The sequence below is a fragment of the Hipposideros armiger genome, unplaced genomic scaffold (assembly GCF_001890085.2).
Source record: "Hipposideros armiger isolate ML-2016 unplaced genomic scaffold, ASM189008v1 scaffold_197, whole genome shotgun sequence".
In the NCBI taxonomy this organism is placed as follows: domain Eukaryota; kingdom Metazoa; phylum Chordata; class Mammalia; order Chiroptera; family Hipposideridae; genus Hipposideros; species Hipposideros armiger.
In genome coordinates this window covers 600,741-628,058 of record NW_017731547.1, presented here as the reverse complement: position 1 = coordinate 628,058, position 27,318 = coordinate 600,741, and the positions used below count along the sequence as shown (strand labels likewise).

At 34.3% G+C, this 27,318-nt stretch overlaps 1 protein-coding gene across 1 annotated transcript in view; it reads left to right on the top strand.

The window, feature by feature from the left end:
- LOC109388440 (dystrophin) overlaps positions 1-27,318 on the top strand; it is a 1,592,311-nt gene that overhangs the window by 964,977 nt on the left and 600,016 nt on the right. Inside the window, exons 38-41 of the mRNA XM_019653146.1 lie at positions 13,487-13,609; positions 15,995-16,132; positions 18,863-19,015; positions 19,884-20,066. Coding sequence (XP_019508691.1) covers positions 13,487-13,609; positions 15,995-16,132; positions 18,863-19,015; positions 19,884-20,066 — 597 coding nt within the window. The remainder of the gene's footprint in view (positions 1-13,486; positions 13,610-15,994; positions 16,133-18,862; positions 19,016-19,883; positions 20,067-27,318) is intronic.

Below are 27,318 nucleotides of genomic sequence, written 5' to 3'. Positions count from 1 at the left end.
TCCCTCCCTCCCTTCCCCACCCCTCCCATCCTCCTTTCCTCCTTGTCTTCCTCTCTCTCTCTCTCTCATTTTTTCTCATGCCACAGCTATTCTAGAATTGCATTCTATACTGGTTTACATATGTACTTTCAGGGGTAACCTACAGCAAAGTAACAAATAGCATGCTGCAGGCCAACAAAAACAAAAAGCACAAAATACATCCCTCTAAAGAAAACGCTATTGACACATTATGCCAAATATGATATTGCTTGTGTGTAATATAGATCGCATCTCCCAAGTGAGGCCTTGTACATCTCCCGCACGATCTAGGGTGTTTGTACCTCCTTAATGGCTGTGTACTTGTGTGTATGTGTGTGTATTGAACTTGCTCTTGCTAGTTGCTGTTATTTACTATGACAAAATCCATTAGGCTATAATGACTTGCTCAAGCCATGAAAACAAATGATTGCAAAGCTTATAAATCCTAGTTTTTGTAATTTTTTATGTCTCTTTATATTTATTTAATGAAGACTCAGGGGATATGGAACTTTTGCATGATTACCCTTTATATCTGTGTAATATTTCATGAAGACAAAATAGTATCTAATAGATAGCATGCAAATATATATATATATATATATATTATATAAATACAGTATTATAGAACTACATCTCTTTGGTACAATGTCAGAATGCAAAGAATTACTCCAAAGTTTATAAAATGTAGTTTGACACATTTTTCAATACACATGATATGCTTTCAAATGCAAAACTGTATGTAAAAGAAATGTATGTATTTACATATACAGATAATTGCTAGTAATAATCTTAAATGAGAAAAATATTGAAATATTTGTGAGAAAATATGATGTAATATGTCAGGTAAGTATTGATTCCTGGAAAAATAGGAGAATGCCTTTAAAAATTTATTTTGATAAATATGGACACTTGATAATAGCATGATTTACAATTGCTGCATTTTCTAAAGCATTGCACTGAATCGCTGTTAATATAATAATATTGCATATTTAAAGGAATTTCTAAAATATATAGATATATGATATGAATTTTAAATACTAATGCACATGAAACATAGTTACCCTTTGAAACCCACCTTCCCAAAACAAAAAGGTATTAGCTTTATTTCATTGCTTCTTCTTTGTAATATTTAAGTTAACTAGTTCTATGCATTTATATATTATTTTAAGTAAGTGAATTTCACCTGAAAAATATCTGCCAGGCTCTGAAATTTTATTTTCAGAGCATTGTTGATTTTTGTTAGTGTATACTCTGCTGTTTAAAAAGACACTGTTTGACTTCTGGAGATATCGTTAGAGAATCTGATATCTAAACAACTGAAGGTTATTTCATTCATTGAAAACAAGAAATGCTAATACTTCATTGCTAAGTTTTGTATTCTTCTGAAAATGTATGTATATATATATGTATATATGTATATATACATATATATATATATATATATATTTCACTAAGCTATGGAATATTTAAGAGAAAATGGAGGTATTATTTTCTTTGTTCTTTCAACAGTAGGTAGAGATAAATTATGTCACAAGATTGTGACTCATAGATATTGAAAAATGAGTAGAATTCATCCTGCACCACAGATGCTGACAGGCTTAGCGTGGCCAAGAGAAGTTTGTGAATTTTTTTCTATATTCTGCACGAATTTATCAGTTTATTTTCAGACATCATGCCTCATGCCAGCCATTTGATGCACTCCTTTAGTTTTCCTTACTGAAGAAAGGCATAAGAGATTTTAAATCAGTATCTTCAGTTATATATTAATTGACAAGACAACCACAGTTTTAATTTTTAAAGTATTCCTTTTTCGCTAAATTAATAGAGATGATGGTATGCAATAGTGACCCCATTTGGGGGTTTTGAAGAGATAATTATGCTGTATCATCACGATGAGACCAAAAACATGGAGATAAAGCATAGCTGACATTTTGCTTATTTATTAATTTTATAAACTAGTGATAGTGAGTATCTATTATGCTAGCGAGTGTGGGACTATACAAAGATGTAAATGATAATTGCTTTAAAAACATCTGTTTACAAACACAAAATTAAATATTTATTGTAATCATAGAATATGCATAACATTAGTACACCTTCAATTAATGATGAGGTAGTCCCAGCAATCACATAGTATAGTAGGAAGAAATAATGGACGTAGAAGACTAAATTCTGGGCTTAACTTGGTCAGCATTATGCAGAACATGTGATTTCTCTGCAATTTCAATTTAGTGTTTGTAAGATAAGGGAGTTGAACTAGATTAGTAGTTTTTAAAAGGAGAACTCTTCCATCCCCTCAGAAAAATGAGTTATTATTTAGAACAGAATGTATAAAATGGAACACAGTAGAGTTACTGGATGGTGGGATTTCTGCCTCTTTTATCTTTCTCCTTCCTATGTTGAGTTTCAGGAGGTACAAGTTGTGTCTAAAGAACATGGTGTAAAATTTCTGGGTTAGGTTAGTTAAAATTAGAACCAGTTAGGTTAGCTCTTGATAGTTCTAAAATTAGACAGTCCAATCATCTTTTTTTGATGCCATAATGACTTGTATGTGTGTTTGCTTATGGAGTAGTATAATTCTGGAAGTACTAGAATTTCCTGGGGCTGGCCTTTGATTGAAAAGTCAAGTTCCTATTATATTAGGGCTTCTGTGAGGTCAGATTGGGTTGGAATATGGTTCCAACTTCTTATGGTTGAGTCTATGGGTAGATTTCACTGATGAGGATAACCGAGGAGAAAACCTGTGGTGCTAAACAAATAAAAGTAGGTTGGGGATGAATATCGGTAGAACATAGACTTGGTATATGAACTAATTTCAGGATTCTTTTAAAGGTCAACTAGGAAGGGCAGTTGAATAGAGCAAAAATTTATTCTGAAAACTCACTAACAATGCCTACATTCACTATATGGTGAAGAATACAAAGCCTCTCTCTCCTGCAAGGACTGTCCATGACAAGAAATTCCAAAACCCAGAAAGCAATGAGCATTGGGGTCCTTGGATTTGATTGGCCGAGAACTTGTCCATCAGATGCAGCTCTCTGCAGCGGTAATTTTAAGCATCAATGAGGAGCAATATGGCGAGAAGAAAAAAGTGCTTAACTTCAAGGCACAAAAGCTTACTTTGAGTGTGATCTTAGACGTGATCCTTTGCCCCTCCGAGCCTCATTTTGAGCTACAAAAGTAGCAAGATGATCCCTGTCACATTTTAACCTCAAGACTGTGGTGACAATCAAATGATCTAAGATACATAAAAGCATACCTTATGAAATCTATAAATTATTATATAGCTATAAAATGGTAAAACCTCATTGTTTCATATCAATAATTATTGCCATTGTTATATACATTAGATTTGAATGGCCAATTTTTGTTTTTTAGCTGAGCCATCCTGCCACCTGTTGGCAGTTCAGCGGCAGCTCAGCTTGGGCCGTGAATCGAACCGGTGACCCTGTTGCTCAGAGCTCACACTCTTGAGCAAGCTTTTAACCAGCTGAGCCACTCGGCCGGCCCCGAATGGCCAAATTTTGAGTGTTGAAACAGAAATTAATGGGGAAAAGTAATGGAGGAATAGCTGATCTCTCTTTCTGGCCTTTGCTGGAATGGGCTGGGACCAAGAATACGTCTTTACCAGTTCCATTGCAAGGATCAGCTTTACAGATTATCAAGTGGGCCAGTTTAAGGAAGTCCTGCTTGTCCAAAGTACTGTCCTCAAAATACACAAAATGCTACCTCTTCCCATTTCATTTAGGTTAATCTGTAGTACCTGATGGTTTTGAGAAAGATTCATCTCTCCTAATCTGTGTGAAGTCAGTTTGAGAAATGGCTGTTTTAATGGGGAGGGTCAGAATTATAAAAATTAACCAGTGATAATTTCAGAACGCTTGGTAAAGTTGATGGAATCAGTGGGGAAAGACACCATGTCTCAACTCTTTCTGATTTAGGCCTTCTGAACATGGCGGCATAGTATGGTGGTGGGGCGAGGGATACTATCAGGAAAAGAAAGTGGTAGGAGACAGAAATGTAGAAAGGAACACAGGAAGGCAAAAATAAGTTGACTGCTTAGTCCTGTTGCTGATGGCAGCTCTGACTTTCTCCATCTTCTAAGAAGCCAAATGGAGAGGGGAGTCAGCAATTTGGGAAAGATGATAATTGAGGTAGATCTTAAAGAATTAATGAAGGAAAGGTTGGGGAAAGGCAGCAATCCGAATAAACTCTTACCAACTATGTACCAACTATGTACTATTTCAGGTCACGGTGTTTGGTACCATGGTACCTATATCACTAGGTAAGATGTGATGGATTCAAGGAGCTTACTGTTTAATGGCAGAACAAAATATGTTCATGGGTAATGGGCTGAGAACAAGTGTATGCTGAGTGAATTTAGCAGCCACTCTGGCAACATGGAAGAGATAACAATCCTGGGTAAACCTATGAAAAAGCTCAAGTGTGCTCAATGGAGAGTAAGTTCAGTTTGCTTACAGAATATAGAGCATGGAGCATGAAGCTTTAGTTGTGCATGATAGGCCTGAAAAGGATGATTAGACACAGTGTGGGGAGGTCAGGGCAGCCAGACTAATAGTTTATGCTTAATTCAGTAGGCAATGAGGAGTTCTTGATGTATTTTTTTATGCACTATCCAAAGATTAGTCCAACAGTGGTTGTGCAGAGAATTCAACTGAATAATGAAGGGAAGTAGAGAAAATGCTTTGGAAGCCATAGCAATAGTCTAGATGAGATACCGTGAGTACCTCAAGTAAACAGGTATCTATGGGAATGGAAAATAAGTGACAGTCTAGAGCAGTGACTCTCAAACCCTTGTGTACTTGGTGGAAGAATTGCTCGGACACAAATTGCTGCCCCCCCCAATTATGACTCAGTAGGCCTTGGGTGGGGTCTGATAATGTGCATTTCTAGCAAATTTCCAGGTGATATACAGTAGATGCAAATGATGTAGGGACCATACTTTGAGAACCACTGGTCTACAGACACTGAGAAGTAGCCTAGAACACAATTATGTCATATTGGGGCCAAGGAGATGATAAATTGAAAAATGACTCAGGATTCAAGACTAGTTGAGTATGAAAGTCTGCATATGAGTTTCACCTGCATCAAGGTATGTTTGTCACATTGTAATACTTAGTTTCAAAAGAATGTTAATTAAACAGTCTTTTTCTAGCTATCCTATTAATATAGGCAGTAACTTGGTTAAAAAATATTATGAAACTTATACCCATAATTTGATGAGTTAGATTGTGTTCTCTCCTAGAGATTTAGAAATACATCACTTTTCTATGGAACTGAAATGTTAAATGATTGGCCCTGTAATTGGTACTAACCAGAAGAAAGGTGAACTTGTTTTCTGTGTCTTCAATTCTTCATTAAGATTTATGTGCCCTTGGGTAGTATATACCATATTTTAATTTCCGTATAGGTCTTAAAATTGTTGAGATTTGTACAATCTGGCATCATATATGTAAATATTCATAGTTTTATTGTCAAGATTTTGACCTCCAAGTCAGTGTTAGAAGATCGAAAAGAATCATCTTTTGGAGCAGATACTTTCAGATTTTTTTATGGCTATGAGAAAGCTAGTGAGTTTCACATTTAATGTAGAATATATCAGGAAAACAAACACATGGTTGGGTCTAACCTATCTTAGATAGTGGTTTTATATGTAAAAAGTAATGTGTAAATACTTTAATGATAGTTTAGAAAAATATCTTGGCTCTCCTAATCATCAGGTGGTAATAAATAATGCATCTTATCAATGTGACCTAGAAGGTCAAAATAAGATTTATTGGATTTTAAATTTTAATTAAAACCTAACTTTCAACAATTACATTTATCAATATAAATATGTTGACCTTTTTCCCCTTTGTAGTCTATTTATAATTTAACACTTTCTGTGATAGACGAGAACAGGATCCGTTAATTGGTACAGTTAATCTTGTTATATAAATATATTTTTTGGTAAAATTTTCTACAAATTATAACAAAAAGTATAGATGAAAAGTTAGGTAAAGATCTGTTGGTATTGCATAATTTTTTGAGTATTACATGTGTAATAATTACAGCTAAACTCCTCAAGTATTAATAACAGATTAATACCCAAACTATGCAATACTATGCCTGCTAATTTTATTTCACTGAAATAAATATGAAATGAACTTAGCAACAGAATTTCTATATTAACAACATGTTTTTGCCCACATTTGAAATTGCTGTTCCTAAAACAAGGTTAATTCTGCTGAAGCTTTGCTAACAAATCCTTTTTGTAAAACATTTTCATAGTAGATATTGAGTTTGGTGAGCAATGTCATTTGTTAGAACTAACGGGGTCTTATGAGCATGGCATTTAAAATGATTAAAGCTACTTGGTGATTCCTGATTGGGAGCCTTTAAAAAGGAAAATTATTCCTCCAGTCAGTGAACAGAGGCAAAAGGAAGCATTCCTTGAACCAGAGACTTTCAAATATTTATAGGGGGCTGTGAGAGAGCTAGTGAGTTGCCCAAGCTCTCACAGTTAGAGAGCTTGGTTAGAAGACGGTCGATCCCAGTTCATTGCTTTGTCCAACATGCTGACTCTGTACACTTCATTACCTCTATTTATGTCATCAGATATTTGTTGGTCTAGCATGTGTTAGTAAAAACATGTCTAATTTCACTTAAAAAACAGTGACTTCAGTATACTTCTTTGCATTAAAAGCAAAAAGAATTGAACAAAAAAAGAAATGAGAGGAACGGAGGAAGGGAGGGAGAAAGAGAGAAAAAAGAAAAGAGAGTTGTTCAAAATGTTATATTTTGCTTTTAATTCATCTTTCTCCCCATATATTTTACAGTTAAATCCTTTCCTATTTTGTTGCTACTACTAAACTGATGTAATCATGAATTAGAAAAAATATTCAAGTTCTACTTAAAAGAAAGTGGTCTAACACTTGAGCCACCAGTATATATCTTAACCAATCAAAATATTTTGTATCCAATTCTGAAAAGTATGAGCATGAAATCAATCTCATCAATGCAAAATCAATAAGCACATATTAATTAGGAAATATCCTTTAATGAGCCTCACAAATTTGGGAAGTTACCACATTTTTACATGTTCATCCTCAGAGGATCAAAGATAATCCAATACCTTTCTTAATATCAAAATGCAACCAATGAAATGTCACTATTACAAGTTAAACTTGTTTTCTTTTAAGTATCATTTCTGATATTTCTTGGAGTTTGCTCTTAATGAATTTAAAATGAGTAAATAAATAAATCTATAAACTACCTTTTCTGATTATCTTTGTTCTGCATAGATGTTTTCAATATGCTTATTCCTCTTTGTAAGTTTTCTTTCCTCTCCATATATTTTGATTTTAATAACTCTTCATATCATATCAGTGGTATGTCTTTTTTGTATTATAGGATGTTACTGGTCCTTGAAACTGTATTCATTTCAGTTTCCATGAACTCTTCTTATTTTTTTTCTATACCAATATTGTAATAATAAATAAATTTTCAAAGCTACAGAATGGAAAGAGGAGACTGATTGATTTGAAATGATTTTAAACCAGTCTGTAGCACTTGGATTATTTATTTTCAATTTAGACTTTAGTGTAATTTGAATGTAGTGGCCATTTATCATGATTACTGAGATTACATATTCCATATTAAAAAATGTTTACTTTACTGTCTGTGTAAACACAGTCATTATTATGTTAGTGTATCTATGCACGTTGGAAGTAATATTTACCCCAAAGAAAGCTTACCTTTTAAAAATGATGAAGTGTATCTGAGTAATTTTGAATGCTTCCAATTTACAATGAATCAATTTGTAATTGATTTTGCTTTTATCAGTCTGTTATTGTTTGTTAACTTGTTATATAAGTCACCTTTTAATGCTAAAACTTTAACAAAGCCTTAAACTTTATTAATCCTAAATTATATAGTGAAGCACAATTAATAGCTGTTCAGCAACCTGAAACAACATTAAAAAATCAAGGAAAACCAAGTGTTGTCTTTCTCAGTTTCTCTGTCTCTTCTTTCTTTTGTGTCCGTTTATCTATCTCTTTATTAAACTCCCCTATGTTTTACTTTATTTGTATTTTGTATGACTACACAGTCATGCTAAAGCTCTTAAGAGAAAAAGGTAAGTAAAAAATTGTGCAGAACCTATGCCTGGTTTGTACTTCATCCTACGACGTTATAACTTTTGTTTGACTCTTCTCTGTGTATTCTAAAACCTATCTCGTGTTGCACTTTCTAACGCTGTGATTTAATTGTGATTCTGGTTCTTCTATGGTCATATATTTTCTTTAAAGTCAATAGAAGTGGTTCACACAATAATTAAGATGATTTATCTACCATTGCTTTCAACTTTAAATAATTTATAATTCTGAATCGAACAGGCAGACATTGTGTACTTTATATGTCTTAAAGTTGGGTGACTCAAGAGTGAGCTATTAAATTATGGATTCTTGCTTACATGCATTTCTTTTATAACATTTCATAAGCATTCCAAATTAGAAAGACAATCTAGACCAAGGAGTGACATGTGAAATGTAATTGGTCAGGAAAGTGCCTTCCATATTAGAATTGTCATGACCTAATGGTGAATCAGTGACTCTTAAGGAAGGCATTACATTTTCTCAACTCCTTGTGGCTGAACAGAATATTAATCACATGGATGTCAAATGGCTGATCTGATAGGCCAATAGCATAGCCAAAATAACTGGGTTAAGTAGTTGTGGTTATTTTGGTTTAAAAAAATTGATTGCTGGTTAATTCAATTAATATATTGGATGTTCTACAACTAGTAATTAATATAAATACCTTTTCTGTATAAAAGAAAAGAGATATTTTTTATGGAAAATGCAGAGTAGTATAAGATATATTCCCAACTTCACGGATTAAAAATCTGCTTGTGAGACAAAACATAAACCCTTGAAAGTCAAGTAACATTATATTCAAATATGTAAGAGAGACTGCAACACAGCCTATGATTACACATAAATGAGGAATAGACTCCTGATAGAACATGTCAAACCCATTCCCATAAATTTTCCTATCCCCAGACAGTTTCCTGAAAATTCCTCTCAGAAAACGTTTATGAATGCATGTGAATGAGATGGTCATTATAAGAATTATCTAAATCCATTAGCATTTACTAAATAAAACATCAGAATTTTGACTATTGTTAGTAAAACATTACTTCTGTGACATATTTCAAGCTAAAAATGAGCGATTGGTTCTTTTCAATGTAATGGTTATAAAACTTATTATTGACCTGTACTGTCCAATAAGGTAGCCACAAACCACATATGGTTATAGAATATTTGAAATGTGGCTACTCAAATTAAGATGTGCTCTAAGTATAAAACACACATTGGGTTTTGAAGTGTTAATATGAAAAAGTAGATGTACTATATTTTATTAATAATTTTTATATTGACTAGAATTTTATATGATAGTATTTTGGACATATTGGTGAACTAAAATATATTATTATAATTCCATTTTTACATTTTAATATGGCAAATCGAACATTTAAAATTACCTATGTGCCTTGCATGATATTTCTATTTAACTGCAAAGCTATACATAAATAAAATTTGAATTCAGAGGAGAGAATTTACTGTAAGTTGATAAAATTTTAGGGAAGTGTGCATGTGAAAAGTGCCTCATTTCTAACATGTACCCTAAGTCATAATGATTCTTCCTCTGCTTGTATACTCCCAACAGTGAGAAAGTCACTACTTTAAAATTAGTGCTTTTAAAAATAAAATAATTTGCAACACTAATCAGTTGTTCCTATATTAAATGAAAAGTCAGGCTCCAAACTCCTATCCATTGATTCTGGTTGTTCACTTTGGAATCACACAGAATAATTCAAATTCCTAACATGCATAATGATCTTTTTAACAAATGCAGAGTAGTCTTGCATCAGGAAAGCTGGACTCTACGCATACTACTTACTAATGAAATCTAAGTTTGCATCATCTTGCTTGAATAATTATTCATTTTGTAGTAGTGTTTCTTAAAATCTATTCATATCTGCTGATATTATTTTTGTCCCTGGTAGTATCATGTGGTTACTAGCATTTGGCCAGAAATCGATATATATCCATACATGCAGTGTTGATCAGTCAAGTCTTTTCAATTTTATACAATAAAAATTGCGGTATTTCAAATTCTTGATCATTCAGGAGCTTTGTGAAATGTTTGTTTTTATTCACTTAGTTTTTCAGGAAATCACTATATTGTACACCTGAAACTCGTATAACTAATGTAATATTGTCTACCTACTCTACTTAAATTAAAAAATAATTCATTTATGAGTGCATAATATGTAACAGGAATAACTCAAGGTTGGAAAAGACAGACAAATTCATCATCTTCATGAGGTGTTCATGGAACTCATTTGTCTTACTTTGTGGCTTTTTCTACATGCTTTCTGTGTTTTCAAATAATGTCTGGTGAAAATACTACACAGGGCAGAACAAGTGCAAAGCCCTTTGGCATCCTCCTTAAGAACACTCTCTCTCTACATTGATGCAGATTAATTAATCAATGATTTTTTTTTTGTTGTTGTTCAGAATGTCATAACTTTACCAAACTGTAGTCTCAATTCCTCTGCATTCACCATTAGAATTTCATGAGCTTGTCAAATACCTTGGTAAAATAAAAACACCATGTTAACAAGCATTTATTTTCTCCTTTATAAACTATATGTTCTTAAGAGATGAAAGTCTTGAACTGAGCCAACGAATGGCTTAGATTTTGGGAGGAAACAATAAGAGCCAGTATTTATTGAGCATTTCTTGTATGTCAGATGCATACACAGGTTCCGAGAGAAAATAATAACCAGTATTTATTGAGCATTTATAGTATATCAGACAGCATTCTAGCATATTTGATCCTTATAACAACCCTATGCAGTAGATACTCTTCTTATTCTTATGTTACAAATAAACTGAGGCTCAAAGAGGACAAATAACTTGTCCTGGGTCCCTCAGCTAATACATGGTGGAACTCAGATTCAATCTAGACATTCTCCTTTAGGAGCTTCAGCTCTACACCAGATTACAAGCATTCCAAGGGCTTTGAGGGAGGGATAGCAGGAGCTCACCAATAGACCTGCAAGGAAGGTCGATACTAGGAGTGCTCATAAAAGGCTAAAAAGGTTCTTGGGGCAAGACTAGGGGAAGCCTTGACCATCATGCTGGAGTTTGGATTTATATCCTACTTGTACTTTTTGAGCAGGGAAGTAGTGTCATGAAGCCATGCTTTGGGAATATATTGACCTGATCGCAGTGCACAGGATAGAGCTGGTGAGGTGGGAAGGAGATTATAACCCTGTAAGGACATTATTGCCTTAGCTTCTGTGTGAGGACAAGAAGAGGTGATATCTCTGGAAATAGAAAGCAAGTGGATCACGGTGAATGGCTTGACAATGATTTGATGTTTATGAGACTTCAGGGTGAGGTGTTGAAGAACAATACCATGCATGGTTTAAGCCGGAGTGAGAAAAATGGTTGTCCATGAACAGAACATGGGAAGTTGGTACTGCAAGCAAGTTTGGCAGAAAGATAATGAGCTCATTCGTAGACATCTTGAATTTCGAATGAGAAATCAGCTGGCTATTGGAGAATCGAGACCAACCAAAAGTTGGTCACAGCGAATGATGAATACTTTTGAGATATTATGAAAGTTATGGTTCGGTTTTAGAAGATCATACAATTCTAGGGAAAGAGAATTGAGAAAGAGGTATGGAGGCCCAAGTTCTGAACCTTGGAAACCATTGTATTTGAGAATGTGGAGAGAAGATGAGCTAAGAAAGGAAGCAGGTATAGAAGTAAAACAAAAAACAGACAGATCATGTTATTTTTTGACATCCAAGTACTCAATAAAAGTTATTTTAAATATTATTTATCATCACATTCACAAAACAATGTAGAACAGTACAGTTGCTCTTATTACATATTAGCAAATGTGAATAACAATTCAGTAACAAAATAACACCATATTAATCTTGTGTAGTTATGATTCTTAAAGCTGTTAATCTTTTTACTTGAACAACACTTTGAACAAGATATGCTTTGAAAGTATAAAAGTACATTAATGATACAGACACTGAAACATCCTTTAAGTATATTTAAAATACTATACTGGTTCAAGAACCTAATATGATATCTCAAATTACAAATGATCATTAGGATTTAAAAACTAGGACTGAAAATAAGTCACTTGAATGAAGAGCCCATGAATTCTCTCTGGCATGTGTAGAAGTGCCTAGAAGAAAAGTGTTTATTCATATTGCATGTGACAATCATGTCCTAGTGAATAGCATTTGATCATTCACTTTTTCATTAGTAACCGGATACCTTTAGATATTTGTTTTTTCCTTGAATGCTTATCCCTATTGTCCTCTAGGTGATGCCATCTAATAAAGAGTAAGGCTATGACTGGGAATATGATGGAGAAGAGTAGGTGGGGACCAAACTTAATGGATGCAGTCCCTGGGTTGGTTTTACAAATGGAAAATGTTTAGTTCTATAATATAAGACAATAAAATTTCTTTATGTCATCTATGAGTTTTCAAAAGCTATCAGGTATAAAATATTTTCTAATGTTTCAATGCAAATAGGGCACAGATCAGTAGAATAAATATTTATTTTATTAACTGTTTGAACTTTAATAATTAAATATTGCCTACTCTTTTAAATGTATATTTGATTTTCTGTACATTATCATTCATCACTCCTCTTTAAGTGGGTTCTTTAGAAACACAAGGTATTCTAAAGGTTTTCGAGACTATAGTCATGAATTTCAAAATGAAAGAAACTGATATTTGTAAGGTTGGAAAACATATTCAGGTCTTTTTATGCGAAATATTTTGCTTTCATTCATTTGAATTTTTTGTGCTACCTAAGAAAGCATTTCTAAGGCAAGCTAATGGCATTGTTTGTCTTATGAGAGCGTGCCTGTCAATTTCTCCATGCTACAAATGTCATTTGAAATATCTGAGCAGATTGCCATGTAGTTTTCCTGAGGATAAGGAGACAGCTCTGCATTCCCACCTAAGGTTACCGTTATTTGATGAATGAGGCAATTTCTGATAAGGCATATTTACCCAAATGATATTTGTATCAGAATATTTACAATAAGATCAAATCCAACTTGAGAATATTAACAATTAGCCGAGTCAAATATATGGAAATTGACTTTTGTTGAAAAAAAACAGAATGATGAATTGAATTGTCTTGCGTGTGTGTTCAGCTCTGATGATGTTAAACGGTTAGTCTTTATTTGCAGCCTCAGATCCTTCCCCAGTTGTATTTCAACACTTTCATAAAATATAATAAGGAAACATAATGCATGTCATTATTTTAGCAACAGGAGGTTGAACAAATGTACTTTTTGGTTTATGTTTCTAATAAAAAGTAATTTTGATTTAAATTAGCACTATCTTTTTTTTTAGGCCTCCATTCCTTTGAAGGAATTGGAGCAGTTTAACTCAGATATACAAAAATTGCTTGAACCACTGGAGGCTGAAATTCAGCAGGGGGTGAATCTGAAAGAGGAAGACTTCAATAAAGATATGGTAAATTGGTTGTGATAAAAGTGTGAATGAAGTAGGAGTGAAATGGACTAAATATTTGGAAAGAAATTAGATAACTCTTGTCTCCAACTAAATTCTCGGAACATACCTTGCCCATTTTGTGATTCTAATGATTTATTACAAATGCAAAGTATTCTTGTTGTGCTTTTATTATGAATGCCAAAGTAGTATGATATAGTCATAGAGGAGCACTTACGGATGCTAATAAATAGCTCAGCAATTTTGGTTTGACCTGTACTCTTTTCAAATTCAGAGGATAACATGTAATGGGGGGAAAAAGAGTCAAATCCAAAAATAAACTAGAAATTTCATCAGAAACTCAACTATCACAGATGGCTGATGTTTTCTTGTCATGTTTTTGGTAATATGACGTTCTTCCCCCCCCACACCCCCCAGAGAAGGGGCAATTACACACAATATAAACACTGTTTATTAAAGTTTACCACAAGTGGTTTTCCCCAAAAGTTGACTAAATAGTCCAGTTTATGTCTAAAACATGTATAAACGTATGCTGCTTATTTCACGGGGAATAAAAAATGTAACCATGCGGGCTATTCCCAAACTCATAACATTGTCATTGAGCCCTGATTAATTTCAAAACATCTTTGATATTTCTCTCTGGCTTGAATATTTCTGCATCACATCCTTTTTCACTGACTTTTTTTCTCCATCCACCTCCTTTTCACAATTTCCTTTCCCTTATTCCACAGCCATCCACCTATATGGCATTCTTAAGCTTCACATATATTGTGCTAGAGACTTCTCAGACATGTGTCAGTGCCAAAGACTTCTCAGAAAATGCCTGAAAATGACATCAAAAGGCAATACATCAATTTAAAGTAATAGGCATGTGAGGTGATAGCAGAACTATTTCCACCAATCTTAGTTCCGCTGGTATCAGCCCTGACTTCCTGGAGCTGCATGAATCATTACTCCCTGTGTCCGGGGGTTGGTGGCCTTGCCAACTCAGCTCCTGGAAAGAAAGACAAGAGGAGGCTTTTCAAGATGCTGAGTTACGGCTACCTCTATTTCCTCTCAAAGAAGAAACCAGAGAGCACCGAGGTGAAAAAGAGCGCTGCTTACCTCTTGGGCTAATCACCACCTCTGCCCACTAGCTCTCACCTGGTGCAAGGAAAGCAGTGAAGTGGGGGGGGGTTGTTTCTTTCTTTTTCTGTCCTCAGTCCTAGGAAATAGTGCAAACTTTTTAAAGACATATTAAAATAAGTACTTTCCCATACTCTAAATGTATATGTCTATGTTATACTACTTCATTAGACTAGTAATTGACAAATCTCAGAGAAAAGTCCCATTTATTCTGAAAAATGAACAGTTCCTCAGTTGTGTAGTGGAAGTTTTAAAAAGGCATTACAGATTTAAATGTATAGCATCTAATACCATGAATAGTTATAAACACACATACAGGTGACTTTTTAACAGTTGTCTGATATTTGTTATTCTGAGCTCATCAGAGTACCTTGGGTACCATTCCAAGGTGAACCTGCTGGATAGAAGGTTTTTATATATTGAGTTGAAACAAAGATAAGAAAGTAGACGTGGAAAATCACATTGTCACATATGCTAGTATATTAGACCAGCACTTACTCAAATAACTGTAATTCAAAATACATAAAATGAAAATATTTTATAGTCTAAAAAAGCAAAATGCATATGAAAATGTTAAAGCCATTTTTCTAATCTATATTTTAATGCTAATTTGATTGTATATTTAAAAATAACATGCACATACGACATATGTTTAGAAATTATTTGCGATATGTGACAGCAATTTAGCACATCATTTTTTACTCATGCCCTAATATTTGTCCTAAATTTGGGCATTTTGATTATTTAAAGCTGAAGTTATGAGATAGAAATTAATGTAAATTTAAAACAAAATATTTTCACTTAGGAGTGTGTTAAAATTGTAAGGTCTGTTGCCATCTCACACTCACACACCCACATCCATATTCTTACATGGATTAGTTAACACTATAAATGTCAAGTTTAGTGTGCTTCTCCCAACTATTTTAATTTCTAGAAATAAACTGAACATCAAAGCCAAATGAATGCTTTCACAGCAATTCAGGACTTGTCTGAAATGATGAAGTACCTTTGTTCCCCGTATCCCTATATACGCCCCTTATCAAGTGTGTCCTTTTGAGCTAAACAGGAGGAAACTTCTTTTAAAAGTTAAAGTGAACCATGTAAAAAAAAAAACATGAGCACAGTATCTTACAATAACACTCCCTGAAAGTTTTCAATTGGATTTTTTTGTGTGTGTTTAAATAACATGTTTGATTATCTCTGCTAACGATGTACAGCTTTTTAAAAACCAAAATGAAGACTGTACTTGTTGTTTTTAATCAGAGTGAAGACAATGAGGGTACTGTAAAAGAATTGTTGCAAAGAGGAGACAACTTACAACAAAGACTCACAGATGAGAGAAAGCGAGAGGAAATAAAGATAAAACAGCAGCTGTTACAGACAAAACATAATGCTGTCAAGGTATTAGAGCTAAAATTATAATATCCCTTGCCTGTGGTTTCTTTTCATATGTAGGGTAAAATATATTGTGCATCAGTAAAATATGCTTAACAGCCTTAGTCACCAGAAATACCTTTTTTTTTTCTGTTCCATGTGTGTGCTTTATTTAACATTTTTGAGTGGTGTCTTTGATTTTGGAAGATGTGTTGCTTACAAAGTTTGAGTTTTTTGGCTTGGACAAATTTTTCTCAGTAGTAATAAAAAGATAGTAAAATGCATCATTTATAGTATTTATACATTTAATTTTCTAATCTCGTTTATTTTTATACGTTATTTTTACGTGTCTTGAAAAACTTGCATAACTACCACAATAACCAATATATATATTTTAGACTTTCTGCTTCCTGTATGTTAGTGATTTTATTGACAGTCCAATTTTTTGGTAGCCTAATATTTGTTTAATAAGATCTGGGATTCTACTTGATTTTTTCCCAATTAGTTTCATTTTGCCGTGAAGAGAGTCACTCTTTGCAGCTAATTAAGCAACGACAAGAGTCTACTTTCATTTACATAGGAATCCTCAAAAATAATTTTTGTGTCCTTGAAGAACTGGTACTTTCATATTAACCAATGATAGTCTATTGCTTCAAGTACCCATGCGATTCATCTGGACTTGTGCAGGAAAGACAGAATAGAGTATTGATTTTTCTATAGTAATATCTAGGAAGTTCTTGAGCTGAGAATGGACACCTGAAGAGTTTTATGGAATAACCTTTTTTTGATGTGCTTTGCAATATTCACGATTTTCATGCATGGCTGATTTTCTAACACTGTTAATGGCTGAGCTTTTCATTGTAAATCAGTCTCTTCCGGCTGCGTAGCTGTGTAGGTGGATCCACCTAGTATGTGGATGCAATTGGCTTTCTATATGCAAATCAGAGTATAAAGCCATTTCCCATATAGCCAGACAACCAAATAAACACTGCTGAGAATGTAATTACACAATATTGTGCCTGCAAAGAATCCATGAGGAAAGTCTAATTGACCAGCAGGTGTTCTGAAGGTAACTGCTGATAAATATAGTTAATATAAAAGGTCTGTTCCTTGAGGGAAGGCAAGAGCAAGCCATGATGTGCTCAGAAAATCAGAAAGCTGTGTAATTCATGCTTCCAACGGTGACCAAGCTTTCAGAAACTTCTACCGTGGTCATATGATGATATGTGTCCTACTGTACAGCAGTGTTTAATGGTTATCTGGCATACCTGAAAAATGGATACGATGTCTCTAAGTACCTTCACCCAGTACACATCACCTTGTGCTTAGGAAGTAAAAGGAGTTTCAGATTTTTATGACCACAAGCCCTTTCTCTTGGCAGAGATGTGAGTTGTGTCACGAATAAGGCACTGCTCCACTCTCCTTCGTGGCTGTTATCTTGGTACCTTTGAAAAAAGCAGCATTCCATCTGGCTCATCATCTCGGGCATTTATTACCTCCACAGGAGGTTTATAAATTCAACGAGAAATGTACACTGCAGTCAATTTGACATCCCCAATTTTAAGCAAAGTGGAGAATGAAATCATTATGGCAAATATATGCTAAAAGTGATTAATGGAAATCTACTCCACTTGCCAAACCAATCTATGCCACAATTCAGTAACTGTGTGAACCAGCCCAGTGGCTCCGATTCTAGTCCTTCTGAAATATTTCAGAGAAGGTCAAAACTTTCTAATGCAATGAATATTTCAACAGGTCTTTGATATTCATTATTTTCTTTTCCTCCAGTTAAACCTGTACATGAAACCCTAATTGCTACTGCTCCGAAGCAATGAAAGCTGTAGTCTGAGCTCTTATGTTTTCCTTTTGTTACCATAAAATGGCATTTCAACCAATTCTGTTGATTAGGGAAGACGTTGTAAGGCGCAGGATGGTTCATTCCTGCCCCCATCTGTTGATTTATTAAATCAGTCACCCTTATTTATCTCATCAGGTTGATTGGATACCATATTCTATCCCTTTTCTTTAGAAAGTAATGCATTATCTTGCATTTGGAGCATGATTTGGTATAGTAAGAAAAAGTTGGCTGTGTCAGCCTTGAAAGAAAAACTATTTTTATAACATTTAAATTGTCATTTTCATGTACACTCACAGAAATACAGTTTTCACACTTCTACATATATAGCTTGAAACAATTTATATGATACGTAACGTGACTTTATATTTCCAATCATAAGCTATTAATGGTCCATGAAACTTTTTTACAGGAATTTGTAAAACCATGAATGTAGTTACTTGGCTATATAAACTTAAAAATTTGTTTATGAACCCAGGGCTTAAGATATAAATTTTAGAATTTCTTTTATACCTATTTTAAAAGTCAAATACAAACTCATTAAGTTTGTGCCAGTATCCAGCTAGCTCAAATGTATCCATATATTAAACTATTTCAAATAGGTCACATGATAATTTAGTTGTCTTGTTAAGTCAATTAAACTTAACAAGATTTCTAAACAAGTGTAAACATGCCAAGAGAAAATACTTTCCGTGGGTTGTTCAGGTTTCTTAGCTTCATGTACATGGGTCCTGCACATAAAAACATAAATGAATCATCTATGTGTATGTTTAGCATGTAAATGTAAACTTAACCAAAGTTATACAAAAAGATGAGGGACTCAGATTATTTTTAAATATCTACAGCCAGAAGTGTGCTATACATATATATTGATGTTTTAATAATATCTGCACCATGAACAGGATTTGAGGTCTCAAAGAAGAAAAAAGGCTCTAGAAATTTCTCATCAGTGGTATCAGTACAAGAGGCAGGCTGATGACCTCCTGAAATGCTTGGATGACATTGAAAAAAAATTAGCCAGCCTACCTGAACCCCAAGATGAAAGGAAAATAAAGGTAATGTTGTTTTAGAATGTCAATCGTAGAATTTTTTGCTACCTTTTCATTTCTTTAACTTAACCTGTGGATCATATTTAAAATGTTGATGTCGCAGTTTCCTCTATTAGCATTCTCTTTGGTTTCATGTATTTCCTTGTACTGCATTTTGTTCTAGTCTAGTAAATGTAGTCAGTGTTTTTCGATTGATAGAATGTTGAATGAATCAACTGTTTTATTTTTAGACAATGTACAATGAATTAAGAAATGTCATGCGTTTTCTGGTGGAATTGTGATTGACTTTGTGTATCTTTGTTCCAGATGAACAAATGACTTATCGGTATATGGACGGCTTCTTTCTCATGTTAGCACATTCATTTCATCAGAACATCTTCACATATCAGTGTCAAATCTGTCTAGATTCTTTTGCATATTGTCTGAAGATTTTTTCCGTTATTATTTTACACTTTTTATTTTGCTTCATTCTCTGTTGAGTTCCTCAAAACTTGATAAAAAGGAAATAAATAATCCATTCATTTACCCTCTAAATTATATTCTATGTGAATGGTCCCGCATACATAAAAAGTAATCACTCCAATTTGGGTCAAGCCCAGAACACCAGAGGAATTGAGAAGAAAAGAAAATGTTAGATCGATTTAAAGATTTTCTTAACTAGAATATCTGAAACTGAGCATTCAAAGGATAACTGAGATGCTATTTGGCTTCTTGGGTGAAGATGACAGTGATGGCTTCCATATTTGTAAATTCTGAAAAATGAAAATAAAATGACAAGAGCCTATACAGTTTCTGAGAGAAGTATGTGCTGCTTGCAGGTTGGTTGATGTGGTTAGCTAACTGCCCTGGGCCCTGTATTGGTTTTGCTCAATAGGAAATTGATCGGGAATTGCAGAAGAAGAAAGAGGAGCTGAACGCAGTGCGTAGGCAAGCTGAGGGCTTGTCTGTGGATGGGGCCGCAATGGCAGTGGAGCCAACCCAGATCCAGCTCAGCAATCGCTGGCGGGAAATTGAGAGCAAATTTGCTCAGTTTCGAAGACTCAACTTTGCACAAATTGTGAGTTGTTACTGGCAAACCCACGTACGTGCTTGCAACTACTTCTCTAATAACAGAGGCCTATTAACAAAACGAAAGCAAAAACTGGGTGCAATTTCTAACCTCTAATATGCATTCTGAAAGTGACTAGTGTCCCCTCACTTTGGGCTCCTGTAACACTAGTGGTTAATTTTTCAGATTCAAAATATAATAAATGAACAGGCCATAGGAAGCAGCCCCTTATCAAAAATGAAAAATACATCTTAATTTTTTGCCACATCATTATTTTCATAACATTGGCAATGTGAATTTGTCAATTTATCACACATTTACTTTATTTCACTGTCTAATCCAAAAATATGCATTGCTTTCCTGAGATCATCTCATGCTACTTTTACTTTTTAATGTATACATGGTAAATAATAAATCTTTTGTGAATCATCTTCTTATTATCAACTTGCATAAGCCCTTATATCATTGACTTAAAGAAGAATAGTTTAGTCCTTATACCTGGCTTAGTTACTTAATGGGTTAAAAGGTTTATTAGAAGAACTGGATGCCTAGTGAGATGGTTGATAATTGATAGCAGGTTGAAAAAATATCAAATATTGTGACTACTCAAATATTGCAAACCTAAAGAAAAAGAACGACTGCTCTTCTTTCACACAGCTGGCTGGAAATTCCGTGATTCTGTCTTTAAAAAGGTGATTGATGAATGTAAGCTTGTTCTTCTTAGCTCTTCATTTGTAGTAGGGTATAAATCATAGGGATTTTCTAAGAGATATGTGATTTGTTTCCATTCTGAGAAATTGTAAAAAGGAATGGTCACCGCTTTGTAATTATGCAAAGATAGTGCTCCTCACAAAACCAGGATATCAGAGTCTGGGAAATAAGGCTTTATAATGAATTACGTTAGGTTGAATCACATGAAACCAACAGTAAGCCATTTTTGACCTATGTAATTGACAGTTTCATTTGTTTAAACCCAGAGATGAGACTTTCTTTGGAATTTTTATGTGATACTGTTGATTCCATTTAATATGGGGTGTATATTTTAAACTATGTCTAGAACAATTAACGTAACTTTTATAAGCATATAATTTTGTTAATGCTGCTTATTAACCAAAGGAAAATATACGTCATATTATTGTGAATTCCTTTTTCGTGTAGAAAAATCCATGACTACACTGTTTTCTATGAAATCCAATACTCCAAAGTTTAATAGAAGCTGAGTATTCTGAGCAATTGGAAGAAGTAATATAGGGTATATTTAAACTATATTACATTTGAAGTCCAATTCCAGCTGATAGCACATTTCAGCCTATTGTTCTTCATATTAGATGTTGTGAACATAATATGTCATAAACCACTCAAGCTTACATTAACACAGAGCCTGTGTCTATGGATGCAAAATGAATTGAAAGATTAAGACAACCATAAGGAAAAGTCAAGTAAAATATTTTTGCCTTTATTTAGTAAATCATTCAGGAAGCAGTACTTTGTTTTGAATTACCTTACTAGTAACCAGTTTCTCAATTCTAATTTTCCCCAAATCTTGACACACTCTATATGCGGGACTAAAATTTTTTTACAACCTAATCAAGGGAGGTTATTTACACTTTATAGTTAAATCGACACAGGATAAAAAATCCCCATAAAACACCCACTTAAAATGCCATTATGTAATTACACATAATAGGCTTTCAACAATATTTGTAGAGCATAATAAAATAATGATTGGTGAAAGAAAGAAAGGGTATGTAAACCAGTATAAAATTTTAAAAGTAATTTATCGTAATATACTAAGATACATTTTTTTCCACAAACCATTTCTTCTTGATTTCATATCTGAAATATTCAAAATTCAGAAGGCGCTGAGGGGTGGAGGGAGATTTTTATACTAATTGTTGATTTTTCCATGATAATAGAAGCAATAACAATATGTATGAAGAATAATCAATTTAATATTACAATTATATTTGACTTTGGATTTTAATTAGACCTCAAAGATGGTAGGTGATTGATAGATATATCCAAGAGGTATCTTTATATTCCACCAATTACTAACATATATTGACAAACTGATTTCGCATGTCCACTGGTTAAAATCATCTTCCCAGTTATTTTGAGATGAGGCCATTTGAGAAACCCACAAGCAGTCAGCTTAACCAAAAGTTATAATTTGAATAATCCTACAATGGCCCTGATATATCACAGCTAGTCATAGCTGCAGCATTTTTTTACTCCCTCTGCACCCCCCTTCTCTATTTCTCTCATCTTTCTTTCTCTCAAATGTCCCTTTCTGTTCTCCCTACATATAAACCTTAGGCTTTATTTAGACTTCTTGATTTTCAATTAGCCTTTCGTTATCATCACAGTGGCAATTCCAGATTGTAGGCAAACTGTAAAGTGCTTAACATTTGAGGGCTTAGTTTAAAATGAGGATTTAATTTTTCTTATTGCAGAGGTAAAGACTCAGGAATGGACTGAGTAGTGGAAAATGAATGCACTTTGGGGCCAGTGTTCATGTCAGAGCTGTAGCAATGGGAAAGTTCAGAAAAGGCCAGCGACTCAGTCTGAAGGAGCCATGAGGCAGCCCTGGGCCAGATAGGAGCGCAGAGCCAAGCAGAGTAGAGAGTATTGGCAAATGATGGTCCTCAGGGCAAACCTAGAGACCGTCAAGGATGGAGAACAGACTGGGGGGAAACCAGGTACAATTTTCGCCAGGTAGTCAGCATGTGGAAGCCTGTGCTCTAGGTAGGAATACAAGGCATTTCTAATATAGTTCCAGTTGGCTTTAGAGACCTGGCTGCTCAATGAAGACCAAGTAAACTGAACATAAGGAATTTTTCTGCAGGATGCTTTATAGCAGCAGTAAAACAACCACTAGTAAAAAAATAAAAAGACCACTCCCTGGAATGAGCAGCCATGCTATGAACCCCAGTGACAATTTGCTGCCTGTATGACCATGGGGAAATCTCTCTCAACCTGATTTCTCTCATTTCTATAATAGGGATAAGGATGCATGTGGGAATTAAATATGGCAATATTTGTAAAATACCTGCTGAATTATAGGGGCTCAATGAATCGATTTTTTCTTTCTCTTTCTGTATATAAGTTAACATTGGAAAAGAGACACATTATTTTACAAATTTATATCTTTATAAGGCAATAAGAAAAGTAGGCTCAGTATGTACCATAGGCTTAGTATGTTATGAACAAAGATCCATTTTGTTTAATGTAAATTACAAATTAGATTCCATAATCCTTGGACAGGTGGTTTTATCTAGAGCTATACAATATTTGCAGGAAATGTCATGCAAAGCTGGTGATCCTACCACTGAAGGCGTAATTCTCCATAAACTTGTCCACAGAGCTCTATCTGAATTCTTACCTTCTACAGAAAAGTAAAGAAATAGATAAGAATAAATGTTGTGAAAATTCCTTAATAGGAAATTAGGCATAATTTTTTATTAAGTTTAATTGTAGCATTTGACAGTTAACCTCAGAGAGACTAAGTAAATGTAACCACAGAATTGTACAACAAAGGTACCACCACAACCCAGGGCTCGTGTGGAACTCCTATGAAAATCAGCTCAGACTGAAATTACAATGGGTATGAAAAAGAGTCTTTTCATGAGTGAAATTAACAGATGACAAAAATAAAGGGAGAATGTAAACCTGAAAATTTTCAAAATAAGAAGATAGAAAAGGACGTTCAAATAAGTGTTTTCTAATATTCAAAAACAATTTTAAAGGGTGGAATGATATTCTTACAATAAAAACAGGGCAGGCTATTTTGAATAGTGAACAGGAGGATTTGAAAAACAAAGGTTGGAAATGAAAATATAGTTATTATAATAATAACTTAAACAACCTTTTTAAAAATGGGTTCACTATGGAAGAAAAAAGAATGTATTGATTGAAAAATGCCAAGGGAAATTCTGATTTGCTGAGAATACTGGAAGATGTAAAGAATAGAATAAATAGCTTAAACATATGTCAGCTTGAGAAAGCAGAGTGCCTGAGGAAGAGACAATATTTTGTATAAATGACCGATATTTAACAGAATTGAATACATTTCAATTTACATGAGCCCTCCATTTGAGTAAAGCTGAACCAGTTGGGAATAAACAAAAACAAGTTCATAGCTAGCTGATTCAAAATGAAACTGAGAACATCAGTGATCAGGGAGGTATCACAAAGCTACTGAGGACCAAAGACAATACCTAAAGGATGACAAAATTGGCAGCAGACTCTTGATCAACAAGAGATGTTACAAGAGAGTGGAAAAAATACCTTCAATGTGCTAGGCAAATTTTCAAATATCCTGTAAACTATGATTTGAGAATGAAGACAAAATATTTTCAGAAATACAAATATTTTCAGATAAACAAAAAAAGAGAATTTATTACATATAGATTCTTGCTGAAAGAATCAATAAACTCTATACTAGTGTAAAAAGGAAAATGAAGCCAGAAAGAGGAAGCAAGCTATATAAAACTACACAATTTCTTTTCTATATATAAAGAAGGAAATTTTTTTTAAATCTTGAACTTAGCTACTAAAATTGTGGCAAGTGATGCAAAAGAAAGCATAGAGTGCTATCAGAATGTAACAGTGATTTGACCCCACACAAAGGAGAATACCATAAAGAAAAGGCTTTTTCTAGATGGTAGGAAAAAATAGAAAGTTTGTGCCTAATGTGTTCTGTGTGAATTACTGCCATTTACCATGTTTCTAGGGAGAAAAATATGTGACAAACTTTTGGAATAGGCATACGTATATGACCTGTCCCAGGAAGGGGAGCCTCAAAAATGCGAACATCTTAGTGGAAGAAGGAAAAGAAACGGATATCCTATAGTTTTGAATACTAAGTAGATAATGCTGGTATTCCATGTTTTACATCCAACAACTTTTATTCATCTTCTTATTTTGGATGCCTAACAGGTAGTTCAAACATATCAAAACCATGTCAAGAATACTTGATTTCCTCCTCTGCATAAATTGGCTTCTTTCACTTAGGTCAAAAACCAGATATCACCCATGATTCCACTTTTCTCTTATATTATCCATGTAATTCATTTCAAATCCTGTGACTCGGTCGGGCCTGCAAAATATTGGGTTGTCAGAAAAGTCATCATGTATTTTGTCTATGTTTTTCAAAGGTCATTTATTTATATAAAGAACAAAGATCAATCAATGATATATTGCCCATTTTGTTCGATAACCTTTGGCCATCTTTCAGTGAGCTTCATAATTCCTCATTCATAGAAGGACCTGTCTTTATTTGAGAAAAACTGAACAAGGTGCTGATTTACAGCCTCATTTGAATTGAACGTTATACCACACAAGGAGTTTTGAAGAGAGCAAAACAAGTGGAAGTCTGACGGTGCAAGGTCAGGCGAGTATAGTGGGTGTGGCAACAGATCCCATCCAAGCTCCAGGAATTTTTGACGGGTGATCAAACTTGTGTGTGGTCTTGCATGGTCGCAATGGAACACAACTCCTTTATAATTAACGAGCTCTGGACATTTCTGGATGATGGATTCGTTCAAACTGTCCAATTGCTGGCAGTACACATTGGAATTGATTGTTTGGTTCCTTGGTAGGAGCCCAAAAAACATGACACCTTTAAAATCCCACCCCACTGAGAGCATAACCTTCCTCTGATGAATGTCTGCTTTTGATGTCATTTGAGGCAAATCGTCTCGTTAGGACCAAGACTGTTTGTGCACCACATTGTTGTAAACAATCCACTTCTCATCACCAGTTTTCAGTTGCTTCAAAAAAGGATCGTTTTTTTCACGTTTGATGAGCATATTGCAGATGTTTATACGTGCCATCAAATTATCTTCTTTGAGTTCATGTGGAACCCAAATATCGAGCTTGCTTATGTATCCCAGCTTCTTCAGGTGGTCATGAATGCTTGAATGATGGATGTTCAATGTTTCTGCAATCTCCCGTGTCACGTAACATTGGTTTGACTAGATCAATGCCTTTATTTTTGTCATATCAACCTCGGTGGGCCTCCCTGACAAAGGGAGCATCGTTGAGATAAAAATGATCAGCATGGAATTTCATGAACCATCGTTGGCACTGACATTCTTGTAGAGCATTGTCACCGTAAACTTTATGCAACTTTTCATAAGCTTGACGTGCGTCCTTCCCTTTATGGAAGTAAAAGAGTAATATATGGCAAAAATGCACAGTTTGGTCTTCCATCTTCAACTTGTTGTAAAATCTTCAAATCTCAACCAAATCACTCAATTTTTTTTAGAATGAAGCTAGAACTGTCAGTTGTCAAATGACATAGCAATAACATAGATGCGAATGACTCTAGTACTTCCAAAAATGAACTAGTGCCTTTTGTCACAAACATGCGTCATGACTTTTCCGACGACCCCCAGCATAACTTTAATTGGACCACTGCTCTGTATCTGCATTGTGGCAACACTAGTCTACAGCATAATCATCTCTCATCCAGGTTATATCAACAACCTCTAATTGTGGCTTTCAGTCTTTTCCCACCTACACTCTATTCTCTCTGGTGAAGCTAGAAGGCTCCTAAAGCATAAGTGAAATTCTATCAGACCCCTGCTGCTCATTATCCTTTTACCGAAATCCTCGGAGCTTCTCCATGACTTGGTCTGGGCTGATCACTCCTATTACCCTAACTTTATCTCCCTTGTTGCCATTCTTTTGCCATACAGGCATAAAAGGTTCTCCCCTGTACTTAAACACACCAACATCATTTCCATCTCAGAACCTTTGCACATACTGTTTCCTCATGGAATATTTTTCACCCAGCTTTTACTCCACCAGAGTAAATTATAAAGGGTATTTTAACAATATTAAAAATAAACATTTCAAAAATATACAATTTCTTGAAAAGTTGATAGAACATTGATTTTGTTTGTAGATTCACATTACATGCCACAAGTAATGTGTAATATAAACTAGCCTTTAAGTGAATAATTTTGTAAAATGAAGACATTTTTATAGTGTGACCACCCTGCCACTAACTTTTTGTTGTTGTTGCTGCTATTATATTTGTCCTTATTTTTATTTTTTTATTTTATTTTATTTTTTTTATTGTTAGTTTCAGGTGTACAGAACAATACAATAGTTACCCTTTTCACCCTCACCAGGTAACAACCCCCTTCCCCCATCTATGGCCTTCCCACCCCCGATATCATGCTTATCTATTACAATTCCATTGAATCCGTTCCCGCTCTCTACTCCATGTCCCGAGACTATATGTATATATATA